General features: G+C 42.2%; 1 protein-coding gene across 1 annotated transcript in view; it reads left to right on the plus strand.

Moving 5' to 3' along the window:
* Nucleotides 1-24,452, plus strand: part of ACACA (acetyl-CoA carboxylase alpha) — a 336,306-nt gene that overhangs the window by 302,675 nt on the left and 9,179 nt on the right. Inside the window, exons 51-54 of the mRNA XM_006832345.1 lie at nucleotides 1,681-1,858; nucleotides 4,363-4,475; nucleotides 19,754-19,908; nucleotides 20,472-20,642. Of these exons, the coding sequence (XP_006832408.1) occupies nucleotides 1,681-1,858; nucleotides 4,363-4,475; nucleotides 19,754-19,908; nucleotides 20,472-20,642 (617 nt within the window). The remainder of the gene's footprint in view (nucleotides 1-1,680; nucleotides 1,859-4,362; nucleotides 4,476-19,753; nucleotides 19,909-20,471; nucleotides 20,643-24,452) is intronic.

Raw genomic sequence — 24,452 nt, forward strand, 5'->3', positions numbered from 1 at the left:
ATCAAAGAGTACAGCTTTCAGTATGGTTTGCAGCTCAACATAAAACAAAATTTCACACAGCTGGACCAATAAACACCATCATGAAGAGCAGAGAAAAGATTAAAGTTGTCAAGGATTTCATTTTAGTTGAATCTACAATTAGCACCCATGGAAGCAGCTATCAAATCCAATGATGTACTGCATTTGGAAAATCTGCTGCAAGGAACCTCTTTAAATTAAAAAGCAAGGACTAAAGTGTACCTGACTCAAGCCATGGTCTTTTCAAGTAGTCTTATTTAGACTTAAAAGTTAATAAGCAAGACTGAAGAAGAATTGAAGCCTGTGAATTATACAAATCTGTCTGGGAAGAAGAGACTGAAAGCTCCCTAGAAGCAAGGAAGGCAGGACTTTGTCTCACATACTTTGGACATGTTATCAGGAGGGAACAGTTCCTGTAGAACAACAGTCATCCTTGGTAAAGTTACAGGGTCAGTGAAAAAGAGGAAGATCCTCAATGAGATGGATTGCCACAGTGGTTGCAACAGCAGGTTCAGACACAGCAATGATTATGAGGATGGCTCAGGGCAGACCACGTTTCGTTCTATTGTACATGCATCACTATGAATCAGAACCAACGGTACAGACCCTAACAGCAACATATGAAAGCAATTTCTATTTGGTTTGCTCTTTACTTCCTGAAAAACGTTAATTTGCTTTGGATTTCCAAAATTGATATATTCCAAATTGGGATCCTCTCTTCAATAGGAAAGTTTAAACCTAGTTGAAACTGTTATTTGTTTAGGAAGGATTCATTGTGGTTCCACCAGAGTACTCATAAAACATGTGGAAACACTGCCTAAAGCCTTAGCGATGTTTAGATTTCACTGAACTGGGAAGTGGGAAGAAGTCCATAAAATGTTGGGAAAAAACTGATTCTGCTTTCCAAGGACCCACTTTATTGATGCATCCCTTTTCTCCAGGCTGCTTCTGTCCTTGGGAGAATTACAAAGTGTACTCTTTAACAGACTGAAGAGGGGTAGCACAATAAATTTTTTTTCTCTCTCTCACTGATATGCTGATAAAATGCAATAAACAATTTTTTTCTTTTTCATGATGGTATTTCCAATGTGGATACATGTTCATTTTATTCAGCAGACACTTATTGAGCACTAAGTTTGTTCCAGGCTCTGGGCAGGACACTGGGGATACAAAGCTGAAAGATACAGGTTTTGAAGATAAAGTTTTTGAAGGATTCATTTCCATTAGCAGCACATTTTAAGAGCTCATCATATGCTGAGTATCATGAGAGGAATTGAAAAGAGCTAGAATAGTTTCTTCTGTCAGAAAACTTAATGTAGTGGGAGAGATCACATATTGACATGAAAAATACTCAACGTTTGTAAAGCAACTATGAATTAATGTGGTGAAACCTGCGTTCAGAAATTCAGGGAGGATAAAAAATGGATATGTAATCTGGTAGGCCTCTTCTAGGAGATGAGGATTGCATTTCTCTTTTACTCCCTAGTCTTCAGGGTAGCAGACCAGGACCTGGAGTGCTGCGAACCCCCAGACCTGTCACCTCTCACCTCTGGCTGTGAGCAGCCTCATCATGGAGTCAGTGTGCCATACCCATATTATTTTCTGTGTCTACCATGGTGTTTGGAGACACATCATGATTTATCATTCTGTTGTTCTTTGTAGATATGTACGACCAAGTTCTGAAGTTTGGGGCTTACATTGTGGACAGCTTGCGGGAGTGCTCCCAACCTGTGATGGTTTACATTCCTCCTCAGGCTGAGCTGCGTGGTGGCTCCTGGGTTGTGATTGACCCCACCATCAACCCCAGGCACATGGAGATGTATGCCGACCGAGAAAGCAGGTAGTGTACCTTCCTTATTTCACTTCATTGCCTCCAGAAACCTTCTCATTGTTGGTTTCCTCTTGGAGAATATTATAACCAAGAGAACTTTGAGTCTGTCTATTCCTAAAGGACTCCATGGTCAGAAAAATAGGCTTTCTAAATAGCGTCTGCTGGCATGAGAAGGAAACCAGGCCAGTGAAACTTTCTCAATGAGAACCCCTCACCCAGATTCTTCTACCATCAAGTTCTTTCTTCCAAGTGCCGCCAAACTCAAAAAGTTCTTCCCCCTTTTAACTCATTTTGAGATAGTCACATCTCTTTCTTAGGTTCATGGCAGAGGGAACTTAAAAGTAGTTGGAGTGAAAGAAATGTGAGTTGTTAGACTGCAGCTCTGCCACTGCCTAGTGAGAAACCTTGAGCAGTCAGTCCCTCACTCTCCGTGGGCTGCTGCTGTGAATCTGTAAAATGAGCTGGGTGCTCATTCTAGTGCATAACAGCCCATCAGTCTCTGTGATTCCAAACCCAAACTCTCCCTTCCCTGAGAGTCCAGTGTCTCATGTCTGGTCCTCCAGGAGGCTTAGAGAGCACAGTGTTTGCAGCACCCAAAGAACTAGAGGGAGAATCCTGGGTGTGGTGGAGTGGCACCCGAAATACTGTGCAAAACATGTCAAATCTAGTTGTCTTTCATGATCTCTTCTCAACACTTTGGTAGTTAAACTTAGAAGTATATTTCCATGCTATTTTCCTACATCCAACCAGTTTATTAGAGCATTTGCTTCTTTCCCCCCCACCCCACCCCCAAGCTCAGCCTTCCACTCATTTCAAATGCTGCTTAGGAGAATCCATTAGTTTTCTGTCAGTCAATAGGCTGTGTTCTATACTTAGGAATTTGATTTTTGTAAAGTCTGACCTAGATTTGGGAGTCCCTGCATCTAGCAAATGGTTAGTGTGCTTGGTTGCTAACTAAATTGTTGAAGTTTCAAGTCCTCCCAGAGGCAGGAAGAAAGACCTGGGTATCTACTTAAAAAAAATCAGCCATTGGAAACCCTGTGGAGCACAGCTCTCCTCTGACACATAAGGAGTTGCCAGATGTTGGAAATGGCAGTTGGTTAACTGGTGATAAACCTAGGTTTGATCTGATACTAGATCAGAGACAATTCCTCTTCAGACTTTGGAACCAGAATGGTTTCCATTCCAGGTCTACCACTTAATAGACTTATTTAACTTCCTATATCTGTTAGCCCTTAACAATGGGACATGTACATGTTGAGTGCTGTCAAGTCAGTTGTGACTCATAGCGACTCTGCATGGGGTTTCCAAGGAGTGGCTGATGGGTTTGAACCTTCAACCCTGCATTGGCAGTCCAGTGCTTAGCCTATAGTGCCACACCACAAATATATGTATGTATGTATGTATGTGTATATATATATATATATGTTGTTGTTGTTGTTAAGTGCCGTCGAATCGGTTACGACCCATAGCGACCCTGTACAGGGTTTCCAAGGGTGTAAATCTTTACGGGAGTAGAAAGTCTCATCTTTCTCCCGTGGAGCGGCTGGTAGTTTCAAACCGCTGACCGTAAGGTTCGCAGCCCGATTCATAACCACTACACTACCAGAGCTCCATATATATATATATATATATATACACACACACACACACACACACATATATACACACAACACAGAGTATTATAATGTATATTTAAATATATAATATGTATTACAATATATATTAAATTTATTACATATATCACTAAAGCTTAATATGTACATTGAGTCCTGGTGTGGCGCTGTAGGATAAGCACTGGACTGCAGCACTGTGGGATAAAGTGCACTGAACCGCAAGGGTGGCAGTTCAAACTCACCAGCTGTTCCTTGGAAACTCCATAAAATGAGTTGAAACAGACTGGAACAATTTTTTTTTTTTTTAAGTTTAGAAGTGTTTGGAGCAAAATTCTTGATAGTAGACTAGCCTTGGTATGCCTCAAATTGGTATGCCTCAAAGTAACCCCTGCACTTTTTACTTAGATCATTTTCATGGCAGTAGCCAGAATGTTTTCCCTGTAACTTGTCCTTATCTACTGTGTCTGACCAGAGTTCTACTAGCAGGTTGACAGTGATGGTTGTGGTGTCAAACACATCATCCTTGTTGCTTCATTCTATAGTCTAAGTGTTGGAGGTTATTTCCTGCCACTGTACCTGCATCATCTCCACTCTACCCCCAAATTCCCATGGAAAGCAATGTGATTCCTGTCACCCTTGTCAGCTGTAGGTGGTGGAATCTGTATTCTTCTCCTTTGAGATGGAAGTAGACTGGTATGGTAATGAGAATTACTTTGCTTTTTGCCAGGCCTTTCTCATACCTCACATGGTGCCTGCATCTCTCCTTCAGGTTTCTTTGGTGAACCATGGTGGCCAAAACCACAATGAATTTATTTCCTGGTCCACAAATTAAAATTGGTTTCATTCTTCTCTTTCCTTTAAAGTGCCTCTATTTCTGTTTTGTTTTCTATGATCTAGGGGATCGGTTCTGGAACCAGAAGGGACAGTAGAAATCAAATTCCGCAAAAAGGATTTGGTGAAAACCATGCGTCGGGTGGACCCAGTCTACATTCACTTGGCTGAGCGATTGGGTATGTCTGCTTGTCCTCCTGGCAAATCAATGAGCCATTCAGCTGATTTGTAATGAGTGCATTCATAGGCCGGAGGAGGAGGCATTGAAGCATTTGATCAAATTCATGATAATCTTTATTTACTGTCTTCGACATGGTAAGTAAGAATCCTGGTAGAATAAAATCGTGTATGTAATAGAAGGGAAAGTTTGCCCTAAAAGAAGCAAAAGTCACCTGCTTTTTCTTTTGATTTTTCCTTATAGTTCAAATAGCCCATCTTTCTAGGCCTGTGGATGTCCTTGTAAAGAATGATTTGCTAGGAGTTGCTGTTGGGGGCAGCCTAATCAGGTAGAGAATGTACCCTCTTTCTGCTTGTCCTTTTGGACAGGCAGGCTTGTCTCTAAAAGATGTGAGAATCAGAAGGTGGAGCACCTACCAAGACAGTGCTCTGGGTTCACCCTGCACTAGAGAAATCGAAGTAAAGATTGTGCACTGTGTGCTTCCCAACAGAGGTGGTTGTAGCAATAGCTCTGGAAGCATTCCTGTTTGATGCTTCTTGCCATTACCCTGTTGGTCATTTGTTTGGGAGCTTTCGGAAGGCACTTACAGTAAGAGAAAACTATCGGAGCTCTGTGTTGAGTCTATAGTCACGCTATAGTTGAGTGAGTTTCAGATTCATTTAATCTGATTTCCTGCCCAGGTTGATTCCTTGCTACATTAGTGAAGACAATTGCTGGAGGTTCTTTTGTTTTTGTTTTTCTAATAGAAAAAAAGAGATTGTTTTTAAGAAGTAGTGAAACTCAGTAAATAGAAGGAGTAAAAAGAGATATGCTAGCTCATTTGTATTCCAAAATGCCATTTTTGAACTGTTTATACTCTCACTATTTAGAATTGTGAAAAACTTGAGCGTGGACTGCACCCTAGCAGCTGCACATCCAGGCATCAGTAGCCCTAAGCCAGGGTGCCCACTGCCAGAGGGGGGGTGTGGGTTTATAATAAGCCCTGTTTGTGTCCCACTGTTTGCCATTAGGTAACAACCACCAATTACTCTAACCTACCACAGTCTGATCCTTTTACTGGAAATGCATACATGCAACAAGAAATTGGCAATGTTGTTTCTAAAATCTATTGCTACCCTGAGTTGTTGAGGTGGTTTCCATTCTCTCTCTCTCTCTTCTCCAAACAGGATAATTACTTCTGACCAACCCCATACACTTTAATTAAAGTAACTGCAGCTCAAGAGCAAGTTACTTACAACTGTACAGGGAGAGAGCTCTAAAAGCTTCAGCCACTGATAAGCATCTCACTTAGATGGCTCATAATTGCTCCCAGCATCTAGTGATCGTTGCTGCTATGTATGCCACTAATTCTGTACAAAGTCAGCAATGCAACAATTGCAGGACACAGTGAATTGCATAATTTTCTTTTCTTTTTTTTTTTTCTGCTGGTTTTCTTTCTGGCCAATTTAAAATTTGTCAAAGTCGGTCTTCTTCTGCATCACTGCCCTTTGATATTTCGCGCACTCCATTTGCCACAAACAAGCCGCAGGGCCGCAGTTCATGCTGACTCTAGCAGAAGCAGAGGGCGCTCCATTTATCTTGCACGCCGGCTGAATTCCTACTCATTAACGGGGGTCACTGCCTCTTTTTAACCCCCCAGTGGCTGGTATCATCCCTTCAGAGTAACTGGGTGGTAGTAAGAGGGATCCTCTCTGACATCTGTTTGCACAGGACTGGAGGGTGAGGGGTGTGGGGCTGAAGCTCCTTTTCCTCGAAGGAAAGTGATACTGCTTCCACCTTCGCCCAGCACCTTTTAACTTTTCAAGCACAGGAAGGAGAGAGGGAGGAGAGTCCCAAGTGATGACCGTTTAATCATTTGTTACAAATCATCTCATTACCAATTTCCTATCCATATTCAAGAAAACTGTATTTATTTAACCTTGACCAAAATGGCACTAGAGGAAGAATCCTGTCTGCTAAGTGCTATGTGTGAATCACATTCTGGCCCAAGGCAGCTTGGGAGCAGGAGTCGTAGATCTGGAATAACAGTGTCTCTGTACAAGTCTTGGATATATTGTATACAGGTAAACTGTTCAACTTCTCTGAACATCAGTTTCTTCATCTGTACAGTGGAGAATGTGTGAGGAAAGATGAATATACATTTGCTCTGAATTTGTAAAGCATTTTTTAGACATAAAGACTCATCATTTCCTTGCAGTCTTAATCATTAGATAAAGCAGATGGCCATGTTTGTTTGGTATTGCACCATCTCTGTGGCTCACTCAGACCCATGGCTGAAGGTAATACAGGAAGTATAAAAGAAATGAAGAGAAGTGGTCCTGTCTCTCAGACGGATCACACACACCCCCTCACCAGCAGATCCAGGGGTTCATTACATACTGTGAATCCAAGGAGTTTCACTTTTGGCTCCTTTCACAATGCTTAGAACTAGAATCTGACCAATTTTTATTTTCACTAAGTAGGTGAAAATGACCTTAGTTTCCATATTGGGAAATCAGACAAAAAGAAGGGCTACCAAAATCAAGATACAAAATAAATGGACAGCTAGAACTCAGAATGGGGTTCTTGTTCCCTCTCTTCTGCCTTTCCTTAGGATTTCTTTGGCTGAATACTGAGCCTGATCTAAATAAGACTAGGATTCATTCATTTTCTTTGTGACCTAAAGTCAATTCCACTGAGAAAAATCTGGTGGAGGAAAAACCTATCGTAATGGATGTTATCTTGTGTACCTGATCTCATCCCGTCAGCCTCTCTCTGCATTGGGGTGCATGCCCACAGATCACTGTGACAAGCCAGTGCATTGACTGACTGGATTCAAAATCTAAATTACTGTTTCATCTCTAAGGGTAATGAGAAATACCTAATTTCTTAACAGCTTCTTCTCCTTTTGATTTAACTTTGTGCTGTGATTTGAGTGAATTCATCTCCTTTTTAGAATTTTGAATATTTTAATGGCTTTTTGTCAGTCATATTACAGTTAGTTTGGGTCAAAATGTGGTGAATTGCTACTAGTTTACAGTTCTATGATCACAGAGTATAAAAATACATTGATTCCTAGTAGAGATAATGGGGAGACTCATGCCAGAAGGAAAAGTGAATTAAGCAGATTCCAAAATCTTGCAAGCCTGCACCAATTCTGACCCTGTATCCTCAGAACTGGGGCTTTGTCGAGTCAGTGCAGAGAAGGTTACATCCTACCACTCTAGTTGGCTTAATGAAATTGATTCCTTCTCTGGAAATAGAGTCCCAGCCTTCCAAGGCCTCTTTGTGTCTCTGTGACATCCTACTTCCTTCTAGAGTCAGGAGCCATGGGACAGACAGCTTTCCTAGCTGGGTCTCTAGAGCTGTGACCCCCAATCCTCTCCTGAATTCTTACACTCCTTTGTGTGCAGAAGGAAATGATAAATCAACTTAGAATGAGAAATGTCCAGTCTACATATGAAGCAACGTCCTCTCTCAATACAAGGAAAACCTGGGCAAAGAAGACACTTAGTGGAATTTTATTCTGCTCAAGGCAGACACATCTCAGTCACGGCCCCATTTCTAGACAGCTGGGCAGCCTGTCATCCAGCACCCTGGCTGTGTCCACATGGAACATGCTCTGGGAGCACAGGCAGTGGCAGTACTGCTAAGCTGCTTCAGGCCATTGGCTGGTCCTACCCAGCATTCTGCTTGCCTTCTGGTCCAAGGTGCCCCTGGTACATTGTGGCTGTGGATAAGGATAAATATGTCCTTAAAAATCTTCAGGAATGTCATCTTCTGAAGACTTCCCTTGGGTTAAGGGGACTCAGGTTAAATTGCTTTTCTGGCAGAGGTGACCAGAGTATCTGAGCTGTATATAGTTTCCCATCTCTTTTTTGTTCATTTTCAAGATGTTATAAAATGAAAAGAGCCAAAGGGCTTGTTTGAGGCAGAATGTTGTTTCCTTGAATGAAAAATGGAGACATTCCAATATTCATCCCTAGGAAGTGGCAGCCCCCCCTTGGCACCTGTTATACACTAGTGTCCTGTGCCAGCAATGTGGCCACCAAGCATTGGGTCTGTAGTAGGTTGTTGGCTGATGATAAACAACATACATTTAATATCATGAAGGTAGATATTATGGGATCTTGCCTTTGCCCGTAACGTAACTGCAGCTAGAAACCCATCTCTATCACATTGATTCAGAAAGCTGTTCAGCTTGATACAGTTGGAGTGCAAGAGTGATATATTGAGGGGGGGAGGAGTAGGGGTCATTTTTGTCTATTAATCTGATTATATTTCTAAAACCACCGGTTTGCCTCCTTCCAGGAAGCAGCTATTCACAATTCTGTTAGGCCAGAAGGTCCTGATGAGCACTTTGTTGGAGTAGACGTGAGCTTTTGCCTGCCTGAAGGCTGTGATCAACAATATGTCTCTTCCCCATTTGGCCCTATGTGATCCAGATTCATGGTCCTCAACTTGCCAGACTCGGGGAGAAAAATTGAGGAAAGGAAATAGTACACTGCCATGGCATAATTCCTATGAGAATTTAAAATTCTATGCTATTTCCTGACTCCTCTGTGTGTGTGTTTGCATGTGGGCACAGGAGACCAGGGTTACAAAAGGAATGATGCTTTGTTTTAATAATTTTATTGGAAATCTGATTTCAACTCAAATAACTTTAAAAAATATGAACAGGAAAAAAAAAATGTGCAAGGAACTTTAGGGTTAAACATCCCTTGAGAAGATTGCTGTTAAAATCAATATGCAAATACAGTTGTATTTAGATAGGTATGGCCCCCTTTGAAGAAAAGCAGATATATGAAAATGGGATTTTATAAAAACTAGATACATTGGGAGAAATTATTCCCATTACAAAAGGATTATTTGCTTTACCAAAGGATTCACTACAGGGTTCCTTCTAAATAGCTCCCTTAAGGCATTTAAAACAGAATCTGATTTACACAGTTTTTCAAGAATGCTTTTGTGTAAAGAAAGGCACACCTGTTATGGATATAGAAATAATTTTACAAGGTCCACTCCCCCACCCCCATCTTACTGTTTTTATAGAGAAATTTCTTTCAACATAGAAAATGTGATTACATAGATCTTTTAAACAGCTAGTTGTGTTTGTACTCTGAATCTTAATAAGATTCCAGCCTTTTTCATGCTTATTTTTCAGTCTCAAGGTTGAGGTATGGTTACATGTTCTTATAGGTGAGATATTCCGGAGCTCTGTGGGTGAGGGTGGTCTAGTTCTTACCTCTAACGTCTTAAGTATTTAACCAATCAAAGCAAATTGCTTTCCTGGGATAAGGAAGAAAGCCCATAAAGTTAAAACTGTTGGGGTTTTTTTTTTTTAACTTTAATATCACTTTCTTTTATAACATTTCCTTGTTTACCAGATAAGGAATGTTGTTACATGCATAAGACTGAGCTCAGAAAAAGAAAGGGATTTCTTCAAGGTCACCTATAGTACCTTTAGCTGAGCAGAGAATGTGTAGCCTACAAGTCTGCCTTTATTCAAAGCTTCGCCAGGTGCTCCTGTAGACTAGGATTTCTCTCTTTCTGCCCTCTGTGTCATTTTGGAGTGATGTTATCTATACAAGGAGCTGTCTCCTCTGGAAGTTTCTCTGCAGCTTTGACCCCCATGGAGGAGAGCTGTGGCTCTTCATTGTCCCAGAGAACTCCTGACAGGCTGCTGAGATTCGGACACTAGTGGGTCAAGTTCAGCTGTAGCATTTAAAGACCCAGACTCTTGTTACATGTCGTGGAGTCCATTTTGACTCCTAGTGACCCCATAAGGAAAAAGGAGAGCTGCCCCGGGGGATTTCCTAGGCAGCCATCTTCATGGAGCAGGTCTCCAGGTAAACTTACCTCCTGCAGAACTACTGGGTGGGGTCCACTGCCAGCTTAGTGACACCTGGGTTCCTTAGAGAAGCAGACTTCTTGTGTGTTACCCAGTTCTTTGAATTCATAGTGACCCTACAGGACAGTGTTAGTGCATTTTAAAATCCTAGCTCCACCATTTCCTAGCTTTGTGGCCTGGGTATGCGGCTTAACTTTCTTGTACTTCACTTTCCTCACCTGTAAACTAAGAGACTTTTCAGAGTTGTGAGGATAAAATGAGATGGGGTACTTAAACAGTACTAGCACACAGTAGCATCTCAATGTTAATTATTTCCTCAAACCTCTTCTGTACTTAGCTTGATATTAAAAAGTTTAAGTTATAAGATTGGGTTTTTAAGACTTCATAGAGACTTTTTATTCTAGAAGTCTTCAAAAGGAAGGGGTGGGCACCACCCACCTTTTTTCTCTCATTGCAGCCTTTTCCTAAAGTAGGATTTTAGAAAAGAACGAGTTTCCTTTCTGTGGTATAGTCTTAAACACACACAAACACACGCTCGCACACCAACTTGCTTTCCTAAAAACCCTGAGGCCCTGCAATCTGGCTAGAAAAGAAAGAAAACCATTCCAAGATATTTAATTGTACAGGGAGCTTACAGGATTGATCGAGAGCTTAGCTTTTTACAATAGTCCAGTGAATAAGAAATGCTCCTGACAAACGATCAATGATAGGATAATCACTCTTTATCCCCCACCTCATTCTTACCTTCTTTCTTTCAGGAGAACAGGGTTCAGAAGTCAAAAATCTTTATAGACGCCGCTTTTAAATTAAGCAGAAAATAGACATTGACATATTTGTTAATCTCCCCTAAATCATTACGGGGCTGGCTGCTTTGCTGGACAAGGGGAGAGGGGCCTCAGTGTGCAACACAAGGATATATAACTAGCTTCAGAGCAGCCTTTTATTGTAGAAAATAAAATTTAGAAACCTTCCCCCCACCAAAAAAAAGCATATATAACCTAGTCCTTCTCATGTGCATTTGAAAATCCATAATTCTCTTTCTTTTGCTTTAATGCTTTTCTGAAGTAGGTCTTAAACTGTGGGTCAGAGGAATCGAGCAAGTTAGCCTTCAAGGAAATGCTCTGTGATCTTCCTAGCCTCAGGTGTTTATTTGGTGTTCTTTCAGAGCTCTAGAACAGCTTGGTTGGATGGACCAGGAGCTTGCCTTCTTTTATCTCCAACTTGGTAAAGCCATAACCTTTTTCCCAGAATGCTCCACTTCTCAGCCCTTATGTATTCCCTCTTCAGCTCAGGACGCTGAGCCTTCCTCTCAACTTCTAGAAGAATGAACCACACTCTCCAGGAAATTCCTTTCTGGCACCACCTGCTTGGCCACCTTCAGTAACATTTAATGGGGAAGAACTTGGGAGAGAGCCAGACATAGTATAAATCCTGACTACCACCAACAGCTGATGTTATTGGTCAAGTCACTTTCCATCTCAGAGCCTTAGTTGTCTCTGGTAAAACAAAAGAACCGATTTGTAAGGTTGTATTGTTGTAAGAGTTAGAGATAATATTTATGAAGCACCTTGGAAAATGCTTAGTATCGTTATAGTGTTAACAGTTGACCAGGTTGGACGGTACATTATTTTTTGACCTGTGTGCTCCTGAAATTGGTGAGTGCATTATCCAACACATAGTAAATGTTCAGTAAGTACTTAACAACAACCACCACATATCATCCAGGTGCCATGTTGGTTGTTTATCCAAAAGGAGAATGTCAAAAGGGTCTGGAACCTCCCAGGGACCAACTTTCAGCCAAAACAATAGACAGGCCTATAAAGTGAATAGTAACAGCAGGGAAGATTGTATTCCTTAGTACAGTCAATCATACCAGAGTAAAAGGGCAGTGGTTGTCCCAAAAAAAAGCTCAGAAGGCAGGAAGGGGCAGGAATGGAATAATGGAAACACGGAACCTAAGGGGCCTATAAACTCCTGTTCACTGCATCCGTGGTCCTGCCCTCTCTTGCCCTCAGACAGTGATATAACCTACTGTTGTATTAGTTCTTCAGATCACAATAACAGGAGTTGTTGTCAAGTGCTGTGAAGTCTCTTCTGACTCAGTGCAGAACACTATCTAGTGTTTCTGAGAAGAGCTGGTTTTGGTGGGTTTGAACTGCCAACCCTGTGGTTGGTAGTCCAGTGCTGATTCTACAGCAGCAAACCAGGAGTCCTTAAATTTTAGGCCTGACCCACATCTGGGAATCACTGGAGACATTGGGCTGGTTGTAGTGGTGGAATGGAATTAAGATGGAACCTCCTCAGCATGATTAGCCAGGAGTCTGCCAAAATTACTTACTTAGCCTTTTCTGAGATTAAAGAGATGCTGTGTGGCACTACAGGTTAATGCGCTGGACTGCAAAGCCGGTTTGAATTACAAGGTCGGTGGTTCAAGCTCACCAGTTGCTCCTTGGAAACCCTATAAAGGGTTGCTATGGATTGGAACCAACTCAATGACACTTAACAACTGCTGCTGAGTGTGTCACTGTGGGATAAAGAACTAGACTGCAAGGTCAGCAGTTCAAACTCACCAACTGCTCCTTGGGAGTCCTTATAAAGGGCCGCTATGAATCGGAACCAAGTGGATGGCACTTCACAACTATGCTGAAGCACTTGTCCACTGCCACCAAAGAAACAGAACATTGACCCCAGCTTCTACAGCCAAAATGCTGGGTCTGTTTTTAGCTGTGTGACTTTGTAACTTTGGTAAGTTACTAAGTTCTCTGTGCCTTAGTTTTCTCACCTGTAAAATGGGGTTAAGGATCCCTGGTAACTCTATGGGATAGGCACTGGGGTACTAACCAGAAGATTGGCAGTTCAAACCCACCAGCCACTCCATCAGAGAAAGATGAGGCTGTCGGCTGCTGTAAAGATTTATAGTCTCACATCCTATATAGTGTCACTATGAGTCAGAATTGACTTGATGGCAAAGATTGGGATAACTGTATCAACCTCATAAATTATTGAGGATTAAGTGAATTCATAGATACAAAGCACATAGAATAGAAGCCCAAATCCCATCAAATCCACTGCCATCAAGTTAATTCTGACTGTTAATGTTAGCTGCCATCGAGTTGGTACCATCCCATCGCAACCTTATGCACAGCAGAATGAAACACTGCTTGATTCCATCGATGCTGCCACTTGACTAATCCATCTTGTTGGGAGTCTTCCTCTTTATCTCTGACCCTCCACCTTACCAAACATGATATCCTTCTCCAGCGACTGCTCCCTCCTAACAATATGTCCAAAATATGAGAGATGAAGCTTGGTCATCTTGGCCTCTAAGGAGCACTCTTCACTTCTTCCAAAATGGATCTATTGGTTCTTTTGGCAGCCCATGGCATTTCCAATATTCCTCCAACACCATAACTCAAAGGCATCAATTCTTCTACGGTCTTCCTTACTCACTGTCCAGCTTTCAGATGCATATGAGGTTATTGAAAATACCATGGCTTGGATCAGGCACACATTAGTCCTCAAGCTGACATCTTTGCTCTTCAGCACCCCAAAAAGGTCTTGTGCAGCAGATTTGCTTAATGCAGTACATCGTTTGATCTCTTAACTGCTGCTTCTGTGAATGTTGATAGTTGATCCAAGAAGAATGAAGTCCTTGACAACTTCAATCTTTTCTCCATTGATAAGAATGTTGTTTATTGGTCCAGTGGTGAGGATTTTTGTTTTCTTGACATTGAGATGTAATCCATACTGAAGGCTGTGCTCTTTAATCTTCATCAGTAAATGTTATAAGTCCTCTTCACTTTCAGCAAGCAAGGTTGTATCATCTGCATATCGCAGGTGGTTAATGAGTCTTCCTCCAATCCTGATGCCATGTTTTTCTTCATAGAACCCAGCTTCTCGGATGATTTGTTCAGCATACAGGTTGAGTAAGTATGGTGAAAGAATACAACCTTGTTGCACACCTTTCTTACATTTTAAACCATTCAGCGTTCCCATGTTCTGTTCAAACAACTGCCTCTTGGTCCAGGTACAGAGTCCTCAATGAGCACAATTAAGTGCTCTGGAATAATCATACTTCACAATGTTGTCCATAGCTTGTCATGATCCACACAATCAAAAGCCTTTGCGTAGTCAATAAAGCACAGGTAAACAATTAATAATCTGACTAATAGTATCCCTGTATAGACAGAGTGGAGTCTCTGTACGATAAAACACTGGAATGCTTACCACAAGTCTGATGGTTCAAACCCACCAGCCACTCCTTGGAAACCCTAAAATGGGTTGTTACGAGTCGGAACTAACTCCATGGTACATAACAGGTGCAAGTACATAGGATGGAGGAGAACTGCTTTTTAGGGTTTCTGAAATTACAGATCTTTACAGTGGCCCAGCAGCTTTGATTATTAATTGTATGCATTAGGGGGACACTAAAATTGTTTTTGTTTTGATTTTTAGCTTGCTAATTTTTAATGATAATTTCACAGAAAATTAAGAATATTCTTATGAAGAACTTCTGATGTCCTTTTTTCCGATGCACCAATTATTAACATTTTCTGCCATTTGCTTTACTAATATTTGTACACACTGAAGTGTTCTCTCGCCTCCTGTAATAGGGTTCTGTGTCAACTTGACTAGGCCAGGATTTCCAGAGGTTTAGCAGTTGAGATGTGCTTATCCCTGTGGTGATGAAACCTAATACAGGCATAGTTTATGATAAGTGGCCATAAGCAGCCAATCAATTGAAAGAATGTTTCCTTGGAGGTGTAATATACGCCCAATATAATAGATACACGGGAAAGGCTTTCTCTTCTGCTGGGGACCGGGGACTCTACAATTGTACACCATTTCTTTGATATAAACAACTCTCTCTCCTCTCTCTATCTATCTATATATATGTTGCACTGATTTTCTCTAGAAAACTTTGCCTAAGATACTTCCTCCCCTGCACACACACACCATGTGAGAGTAGTTTGTAGATACTGTAATCCTTTACTCATAAACACTATATAATTTCCAAACATAGGTCCTGGGTTGGTGCTGTAGGATTAGTATGGGACTGCTAACCACAAGGTCAGCTGTTCAAACCAACCAGTCGCTCCTCAAAAACCTAATACAGGGTTGATATGAATCGGAACTGACTTGATGGCACTTAACACTTCTGCTGTAAAGGAGAGTCACTGTGAGTTGGAACCGACTTGATGGCACTTAACAGTTCATGGTTCATATTCCAATTTTACCTACCAGTTGTCCCAGTAATGTCCTTTGTAGTTGTGTGTTTATTTCTTCTCCAATCTGAGATCCAGTCACAGACCACAAATTTCTAGTCACCTTTAATCTGGAATAGTTTTTCAGTCTTTCTTTTCATAAGGCTTGCCATTTTTGAACAGTATAGGCCAGATTTTTGGTTTTTTAAATTTGTAAAATTATAATTGGGTAAAGGTTTACAGAACAAATCAATTCATACAATTCTGTCATTGATTGCAATCCCTACTTCCTGTTTCCCATTTCCATTCTTCCGTTTTTCTTCACCCTCTGAATTTTATCCTTTTGATCTCAAATGGTTGATAATTCTTCAACATTTCTCCAGCTGTATCCAGGATCTTCTAATGTAATTTCCTTCATATCTATATGTAGTTGTAGTTGGGCACCATCTAGTTCTGATCTTAGGGTTGTGGAAGCTGAGGTTCACTGGGCCATTAGTCAACTGGATGATTTGTTTCTATGCATCTTTGATTTTCTTTTATTTGTTTTGAACAGGGAGAGACCAGTAGTTGCCAACTCTCACAAGTTGTTAGACCCTAGTCATTACTTACCAAAGTAGAATATAGAACATTGTCTTTTCTTTGTGGACTATATAATCACACCTTTTGTTCTTTTTTGGTGGCATGTTCTTCAACTTTGGTTTGTCTTACACTTCCTAGATTACATTCAGATTATGCGTTGTTGGCAGGAACACAGAAGGGATCTTAAGTCCTTCTCACGATATTGTCAGGAGGCATGTGATGTGAATTTGTCCTATTAGCAAGGATAGTAATTTTCATTACTTATTTGTTAACTAGGTTAATCTATTGTGGTGGTGGTGGTTATGTGCCATGGAGTCGGTTCCAACTCATAGCGACCCTGTAGAGTGTTTCCGAGGTTGTAATCTTTACAGGAGCAAGAAAGCCTCATCTTCCTCCCAAGGAACAGCTGGTAGTTTCGAACTGCTGACCTAGCCGTTTGCAGCCCGGTTTGTAACCACTACTCTACCAGAGCTCCTTTAATCTACTATAGAGTTGCCATTTTCCCTTTTGTAATTAAAAATTCATGAAGACATACATTGACACAATCTAAGTATTCTGTTACTCATCAAACTTTTGCCCACTAGTTTTAACCTTCATTGATGAAAGTGAATCACTTAGACTGATGGTTGTAAAATGGTGCTTTTCTAAATTCATCATTTCGTCTACATTTATTCATTGTTAGAGTTCTGGTGTGGTGCTGTAGGGTTGGTTTGAATCACAAGGTCAACGGTTCAAACCCAAACCCACCAGCTGCTCCTCTGAAACCGTATACAGGATTACGATGAGTTGGAATTGACTCGATGACATTCATGTTCCCCCTCCCCCATTTATATTAGAATGGATTCGATTCTTGTTTTACGCCATCAATACTCATATAGTATGTAAAATAATCTGAACATCAAAATAAAATATATTTTATTTTGATGTTCAGATTATCCATTTTGTCCCAGATTTAGAAGGTGCTTCCACTAGCTAACTGGCTGCTATTTACATGTCCCCGTTATTTGTGGAATGTTTCCTTACTTTTTGTCAGAGTAGTTCCAGGCTTTTATATTTTCCTGTTCCAGCCCTGAAATCAGTGTCCCTAGGGAGTCTTGATTCCTGTTGTTATTGTTGTTAGGGGCCATGGTGGTGGTACCGACTCACAGTGACCTTATGCACAGCAGAATGAAACACTGCCTGGTCCTGGGCCAACCTCACTACTATTGCTACGCTTGAGTCTATTTATGCTGTCACTTGACCAAACCATCTCATTGGGGCTCTTCCTCTTTTTCTCTGACCCTCCACCTTACCAAACATGATATCCTTCTCCAGCGACCAGTCCCTCCTGACAATATTTCCGAAGTATGAGAGATTAAGTTTGGCCATGCTGGCCTCCAAGGAACACTCTGGCTACACTTCTTCCAATACAGATCTGTTTGTTCTTTTGGCAGCCCATGGCACTTTCAATATTCTCCTCCAACACCGTAACTCAAAAGCATCAATTCTTCTATAGTCTTACTTATTCATTGTCCAGTTTTTGCATGCAGATGAGGTTATTGAAAATACCATGGCTTGGGTCAGGCGCACCTTAGTCCTCAAGCTGACATCTTTGCTCTTCAACACTTTAAAAAGGTCTTGTGCAGCAGATTTGCCTAACACAATACGTCGTTTGATTTCTTGACTGCTGCTTCTGTGTTGATAGTTGATCCAAGAAGAATTAAGTCCTTGACAACTTCAATCTTTTCTTCATTGATAAGAATGTTGTTTATTGGTCCAGTGGTGAGGATTTTTGTTTTCATACCGAAGGCTGTGCTCTTTGATCTTCATCAGGAAATGTTGTAAATCCTCTTGATTCCTATTAATGGAGGAGAAAGATGGTTTTTGTTCTCTCTTAAGAATGTTCTAGCTGAGAAAGTTTCATCTCAAAAGAAACTAGTCAGGTCTCCTCCAGTAGTTCTCCAAGCAGGATACAGTTCATTCAGATCTACAGTAGAATGAATGAACCTTCATCTCCTTCCAGAGGGTGGGGCCCAACACTCACACAGTGTATCTGTTTTGGAAAGAAGCTGAGTGTCAGTGGCCTGACCGAGGTCAGTGATTGCCTTCTTTCCTTGGGCTCTAACATAGATCACCTCAGCACCCTTCATCACAGCTTTACAGTAGTGATGAGTTACTTTAAAAAGAGAGATTAAGTTGGGTATCCCAAAACCTCATAAAAACGAAAGTAGGCACTCTAGTTACATCCCTGTTCTGTTAACATGTGTGTGCATAATACTTATGGCTCATTCAGCTGCCCAGGGCTGTTTATGGTATATGATTCATAGTAGCATAAAAAACAAGGCCTTTCCTGTGGTCATGTATTTGTCAGCTTTGGTGACAAAGCACTTCAGGTTGTCCCCAGCATTAAGGGCTCCTTCAGCTAGACCTGTTCTTCCTTACTAGGCAGGCAGCTAAATTTTCAGTATTGATTGCAGGTTCCATTCTAAGAGTAATGAAGAAAGGTACAGTATAGTAGCACCTCTACTGGGACACTATTGATTGACAAGGAGGGAGTCCATCTATTGAATAAGATACTGCCTGCTTATAAGCTTCATGATCCAAATGGGGTTTGTGGACTGCCTCGCCCTCCCTTTCCTTCATTAAGCCCAAGAACTGGTATTTCTTTGTTACTCTGGTCAGTGGTGGCTCAATGACTGCCCAGGAGGCTGGTGAGTCCAGTGCGCTGACATGACACACACTGATCTGGCTCTAGTTGGAGGTTGTTGTAACTGTTCTGAGTTGGCTTCAACTCATGGTGACTCCGGTACAGCTGAATGAAATTAAGCATCTTCACATCATTGGTATGTACAAATTCATCATTGTTGTCCCCTGAGTAGTTTGAGTGCCTTCCAATCTAGGGAAACTCATCTTCCAGCATTCCAGATCCAGAATAGCATCATCAGACAATATTCTGTTATGATCCATAGTTTTCATTGTTGTTTTTTTTTTTTTTTAGTAAATTGCCAGACCTTTCTTCCTAGTCTTAGTGTGGAAATTGTTCCACTGATATTTGACCTTACTGGTATTTGAAATACCTGGTACATCACAGCAACATGCAAGCCACCAGAATATGACAGGCTGACAGATGAGTGGTAGAATTTGAGATTAGAAGTAATTAATGCAGCTTACTTACCAAGCTTGGTGAGTATCTGGTGTGCCAAGGGGAAACAAAAGCTGCTGGTTTCTGCTCAGAAGCATAGAGGATGCTCTACTCCCACATGTGGAATAGCCCAGCTGCTCCAACACTGGTCAGCAGTGGATGGCTATGGTGCCACTGCTGTGTCAACCCTGGCCTCCCATGGGGAAGAAATACAGAAAGGAACTACTGATGTGGAATGCAGGGCTCTGAGTGGTGGTTTGAATTGAGAAACCAGGGGAATGAAGGGCTCCTGTGGCTGCTTTCATAGTTATGACCTCCACAAGAGAAAAAAGAACATGTGGGCTCTCTGTGGTAAAGTGAGGCCACGTCCTGCATCTCCTGTACAGTCCTGTTACTCAGCAAAGAGGCGGTGAGGACAATGGACAGCCAGGCCACAGAAGGAAGGGGGCTGGGTGGGCTCTGAGTTTCCCATGACTGTGTCTGCTGCTGTGTAGAGAGATTCTTGGTCATCACAGAGTGTGATGGGCAGCTGTATCTAATTGCAGGCACCCCAGAGCTAAGCTCAGCTGAGCGGAAGGAACTGGAGAACAAGCTGAAGGAACGGGAGGAATTCCTAATTCCCATTTACCATCAGGTAGCTGTGCAGTTTGCTGACTTGCACGACACACCAGGCCGGATGCAGGAGAAGGGTGTTATTAACGTAAGTACAATGGCTGCCACTTCTCCTGACTTGTCAGAGACCCACCCACAAGCGAGCGCATGCATGGAGTTCATAAGCAGAGAGCTGTTAGGACTGGGTGAAACAACTTGTGCAGATAAAATCACTTCCAAGTTTTAAGAGAGCATTTTCCCCTTTCCATATCCATTATCATGCTAGAACTCATCAAGAGGCTAGCTGCATTTTACTGGTGGGAAACTGAGTCACATGTGACTTTATTGGTAGTGTGGCTCTCCAGGTAGTTTTCAGCCTGTGGATTACTACCAGGTCGAAGTTCTAGCAGCAGCTAATTCATGTTTGATCTGCATTCAAGTCATTTGAGCAGTCTGTTCAAACCAGTTACTCACTCCAGTTATCTGGGAATTCACAGCTTTTCCCCCAGAACATCTCAGCCATGTGTTGGGTCAGCATTAGCCAGTCCCCAGTGCAGTGCACAGCTGTTGAACTGCTGAGATGTCTGGAGGTGTAGGCAACTCCCGAAAGAGCAGGTTTTTATGCTGTGGGGTTACGCTGACATGACTCCTCTAATTCTTATCTGTGTGAAGGACATCCTGGATTGGAAAACATCCCGTACTTTCTTCTACTGGCGTCTCAGGCGTCTTCTGCTGGAGGACTTGGTCAAGAAGAAAATCCACAATGCCAACCCTGAGCTGACTGATGGCCAGATCCAGGCCATGTTAAGACGATGGTTTGTAGAGGTAGAAGGAACTGTGAAGGTAGGTGGGGCACCCATGGAGGAGCCTTTGTGCTATGTTCCTCACACCCACCTAAGGATTGCAGACTTTGTCATCTAAGAACTTCTGGACTCGAGGTAACTGGAATGAAATAAAAAACATATAGTCCTGAGTATTACTCCACACCTCTAGAGTAGTAATACATTAGGACACACCTTAAGAGAGGCAGCAGAGCATCTTTTGACACTTAAGAAATCATTCAACCATCCTTTTTTGAAACAATTGCTACATGCCAGATACTTCATCAGGCCCCAGGGTATGGAGACAGAAGATGTTGTTATGCACACAGCACTCATCAGCTAGAGTGGGAGACAGCGAAGTTAAGGGGTCATGACAGTGATTCCAGTGCTCAACACTGCAAACCCAGACATCACGGAGCACAGAGGGGGAGAGTCTGGAAAGAGTTCTGAAGATGTGATGTCTCCACAGAGACCTAAAACAAAGTAGGAATTAACCAAGTGAAAAGGAAGCTTATTCCTGACGTAAAAGCAACAGTGTTGTGCATCAAAGGAATGGCAGCTAGCTCTTTATAGCTCAGAAGCTGGGTGCCAGATTAGAAGCTGTCAGCAGGACGCCAGTCATGCAGAGCTCTGTTAGCTGTATTGAAGAGTCTGGACTCCATCCTGAGGTCCGCAGAAAGCCACTGAGGTGTTCTAATCAGCAGATTGACAAAATCAGATTTGTGTTTTAGAAAGACTTCGTGGGATGTGTGGAGGGTAAATCCGAAGAGAATAAGAAGGAGGTAATAATTTAGGCTGGAGATGCTGTGAGTAGAACTGAAGATCTTCTCATTTTAAATAAGAGCTAGAAGGAAATGTCTACCTTGCATTCAGGAAGCTGTAACCAGCCTCTTCCTGGGGTGACTTCCGAGAGAGCACCCATTCCTTGAAGCATTGACCCCATTCAAATGGCTTTCCTGATGCCTTTGCCTACAGGTTAGGAATGGGGCAGTTCTGAGGCCAGGACAAGGTAGCAAGGGCAACAGTCCGTGGTGGAGTCAGAAGATTGGTGTCCACAGGACAATCAGTCATAAGGTGTATGGGAAGAAAATCTTAAAACTTTTCCTTTTTAGTTTTAAATCTTTCCTTGTAGGATGTGGATTAAAAGTGAATCATAAATTACATGTAGTTAGTCAGAATATTGTCAATATGTGCTTAAAGTATATACTTTTCTGATAGACACATGCTCAGAAATGTTTGGTAATTGATGAGGGGAGGGGGGCTGGAGGGCATGAAGGGTCCTGGCCCATGAAGAAGGTCTCCAGTGTTACCACCACCACCTGAAGGTTTTGCTAAGGGTTCTCAGGCAAGAACTCCAAGATTTGCTATCAGTTGAAAGCCAGTGAATTGGTGATTTACCTTTGTGTTAAGTCTGCCTATTTTTTTTTTTATGACTGAAAAGCTGCTTTGGATAAATATTTCAGATGTGCAGCGGGGGAGCTCAGCCTTATGTGACATTTGGTTCAGGTTAAGGTTAGACTGTGGCATCATAATTGAGTGAGACAATTTTGTCAGTGACTACTGGCAGCTTCCAGTGGAAGTTGGCATTGAAAGCCATGCAAGTGTAAAATGAGAGGTTGTTCTCCAGTTCAGAGTGGCCGGCTAGGTAAATGGAGTGTGTGTATGTGTGTGTGGCCATGAAGGCCCGTGTTGCTTCCTCACCACATTAGTCACTAATGGACGTGCATGGCCTCAGTGGATACAGGAAGGGGAAGGATGGCTTCCCCTGAGTGTGAAGTGAGTAGAGAAGGCCCCTTCAGTTGTTCCTTAGTGTGTCCTGCTCCCAGGGAGTGTGTATATGAAGAAATGGGTCATTGCCATCGCTTATCAATGGAAACAACAGTTGCCTGTATGTAGCAGATGCCAGGCTTGCAATCTGTCTGCTAACAGATGTTTGGGAGGCAGCTGCCAGAGGCACTGGGACCCAACTGTACTCCAGAATTGAGATCGGTTTCCTTGTGCCTCTTTCCCCCAAGCTCTCAGCCTAAGACTGTTGAGGAGAAGAAGTGAGGACAGACAGATGATCCTATGCTTATCAGGGCATGAGGCTTTGAAAGCTCCTTCCTATTCTGCAGGCTCAGCAGGACCCAGCAGGTGGGGGTTGGGGTGGGTAATAAAATCTGCATTGTCCTTGAGAGGATAAAGTGGTGCAGTGTTACAGAGCAGTTTCTGTGGCCTCAGGGAGGGCTGCTGTAGGTGCTGTTTAGTGTTTCAGACGTCACTGTTTTCCTTTTGGGCTTCTTCAAACAGTGATGTCTCTCTGATCATACTGTGTGTGCTGTCTAATCAGTTCTGAATCACAGCAACCCTGTACAGGATTTCCGAGGCTGTAAACTTGCGGAAGCAGAAAGGCTTCACCTTTCTCTCACGGAGTATCTAGTGGGCTGACCTTGTGGTTCAGTGCTTATCCTACAGAGCCACCACACTCCCTTCCCAGAGCATTTTAGTGATTCCTAGACAGAAAATTTGAAGACACTGGTATAGCTGAGCATTGTGGTTCTCTTGTTTCCCTTATAGGTTCTGTGTTAGAGGTACAGGATAGTAGGGTTTATGGTTTCATAGTTCCACTGTACGAAGAAGAAAAACATCACTAGGGCTCCCTGCAAAAACAAGAACTCTGGCACTTAATGTGGATCCTAAGAACATGGCACATCATTGTTTCATACTTGATTCTGAGGTTTACAATTTGAGATTTGTGGCTGTTGTGTAGTTTTTCAGACTAATTTTTCACCAAACTCCAAATGTAGAAATTGAGATTGGATCCATCCAGCCCATGGAGCAATGAAAAGAACATCAGTTTTGGAATTTCTCTTAACTTGTTGGATCCCAGCTTTGCCATTTACAACTTGACCATATCATTTAAGCCTCCATTTTCTCCTGTGTAAACTGGACTCAGTGAGTTTTAAACAGTGCTAAGTACAAGCCCTCAACTACACACAGGACATGTCTTTTCTCTGTCAGCATGTTAGTGTAGTGTATTACTGTTTTACCTTTTAACAAAGAGTAGAAATGTGTTAACATAATGATGGGGAGAGGGTTGGTCCTTAAGCATAGCAGATGGTTATGTCATGTCATTTGATTTGCTCTAGTGTACTTGATGGCACTTAACAATAACAATGTACCCGCCTATATAGAATGCCATCATACATTCTTTTAGTATAGATAGTTGTCAGTTTGCTACCATTTTGAAATAAATGGTCAATGAAAGCCCTTTAGAAGATGCTAGACAGAAAGAGCCCCATTGATAGGTCTGTTTGGTTTCCACTGTCCCCCCCTAGCATGGCCTCAGGCTGCCCATGGGATAGTCCTTGTACCTGGGAAGCATTGCTTGACCGTGTGGGCCCATGGCTGGGACAGACTGACCTGGCTCATACCTAACCCACATGACATTGTGCTATTGTGCTACTGACCTTGCTCAAAGCCTCTAAAGAAATCACGTTCCTTCCTCATCTTCAGGTGGGTAGATATATTGAAAATGTCTTTCTGAAGTATGCTTATACTCCTGGATATGTGCCTCCCCACCCCTTGCGGGGCTACATGGCTCCTAGGAAGTTGGACCCTTCCCTGCGGGAAGCATCTCTGGGCAGCTAAGAAAGTAAGCAGATTCGTAAGGCCTGGTAATTGGGGCTCACATCCGTTATACTGTGCCCCTGGCTCTGCTGCACCATTAAGAAAGGTCTCACCTATGAAATATGTTAGAAAAGAAAGTTTCCAAACATGTCATTTCGATTTTGTAAGATAGACTAAGTGCCATGTATAATTAGTGAGGCTGGCTAGTGCCTGAGCTGCTTAC

Source organism: Chrysochloris asiatica, unplaced genomic scaffold (genome assembly GCF_000296735.1).
Source record: "Chrysochloris asiatica unplaced genomic scaffold, ChrAsi1.0 scaffold00007, whole genome shotgun sequence".
NCBI lineage: Eukaryota > Metazoa > Chordata > Mammalia > Afrosoricida > Chrysochloridae > Chrysochloris > Chrysochloris asiatica.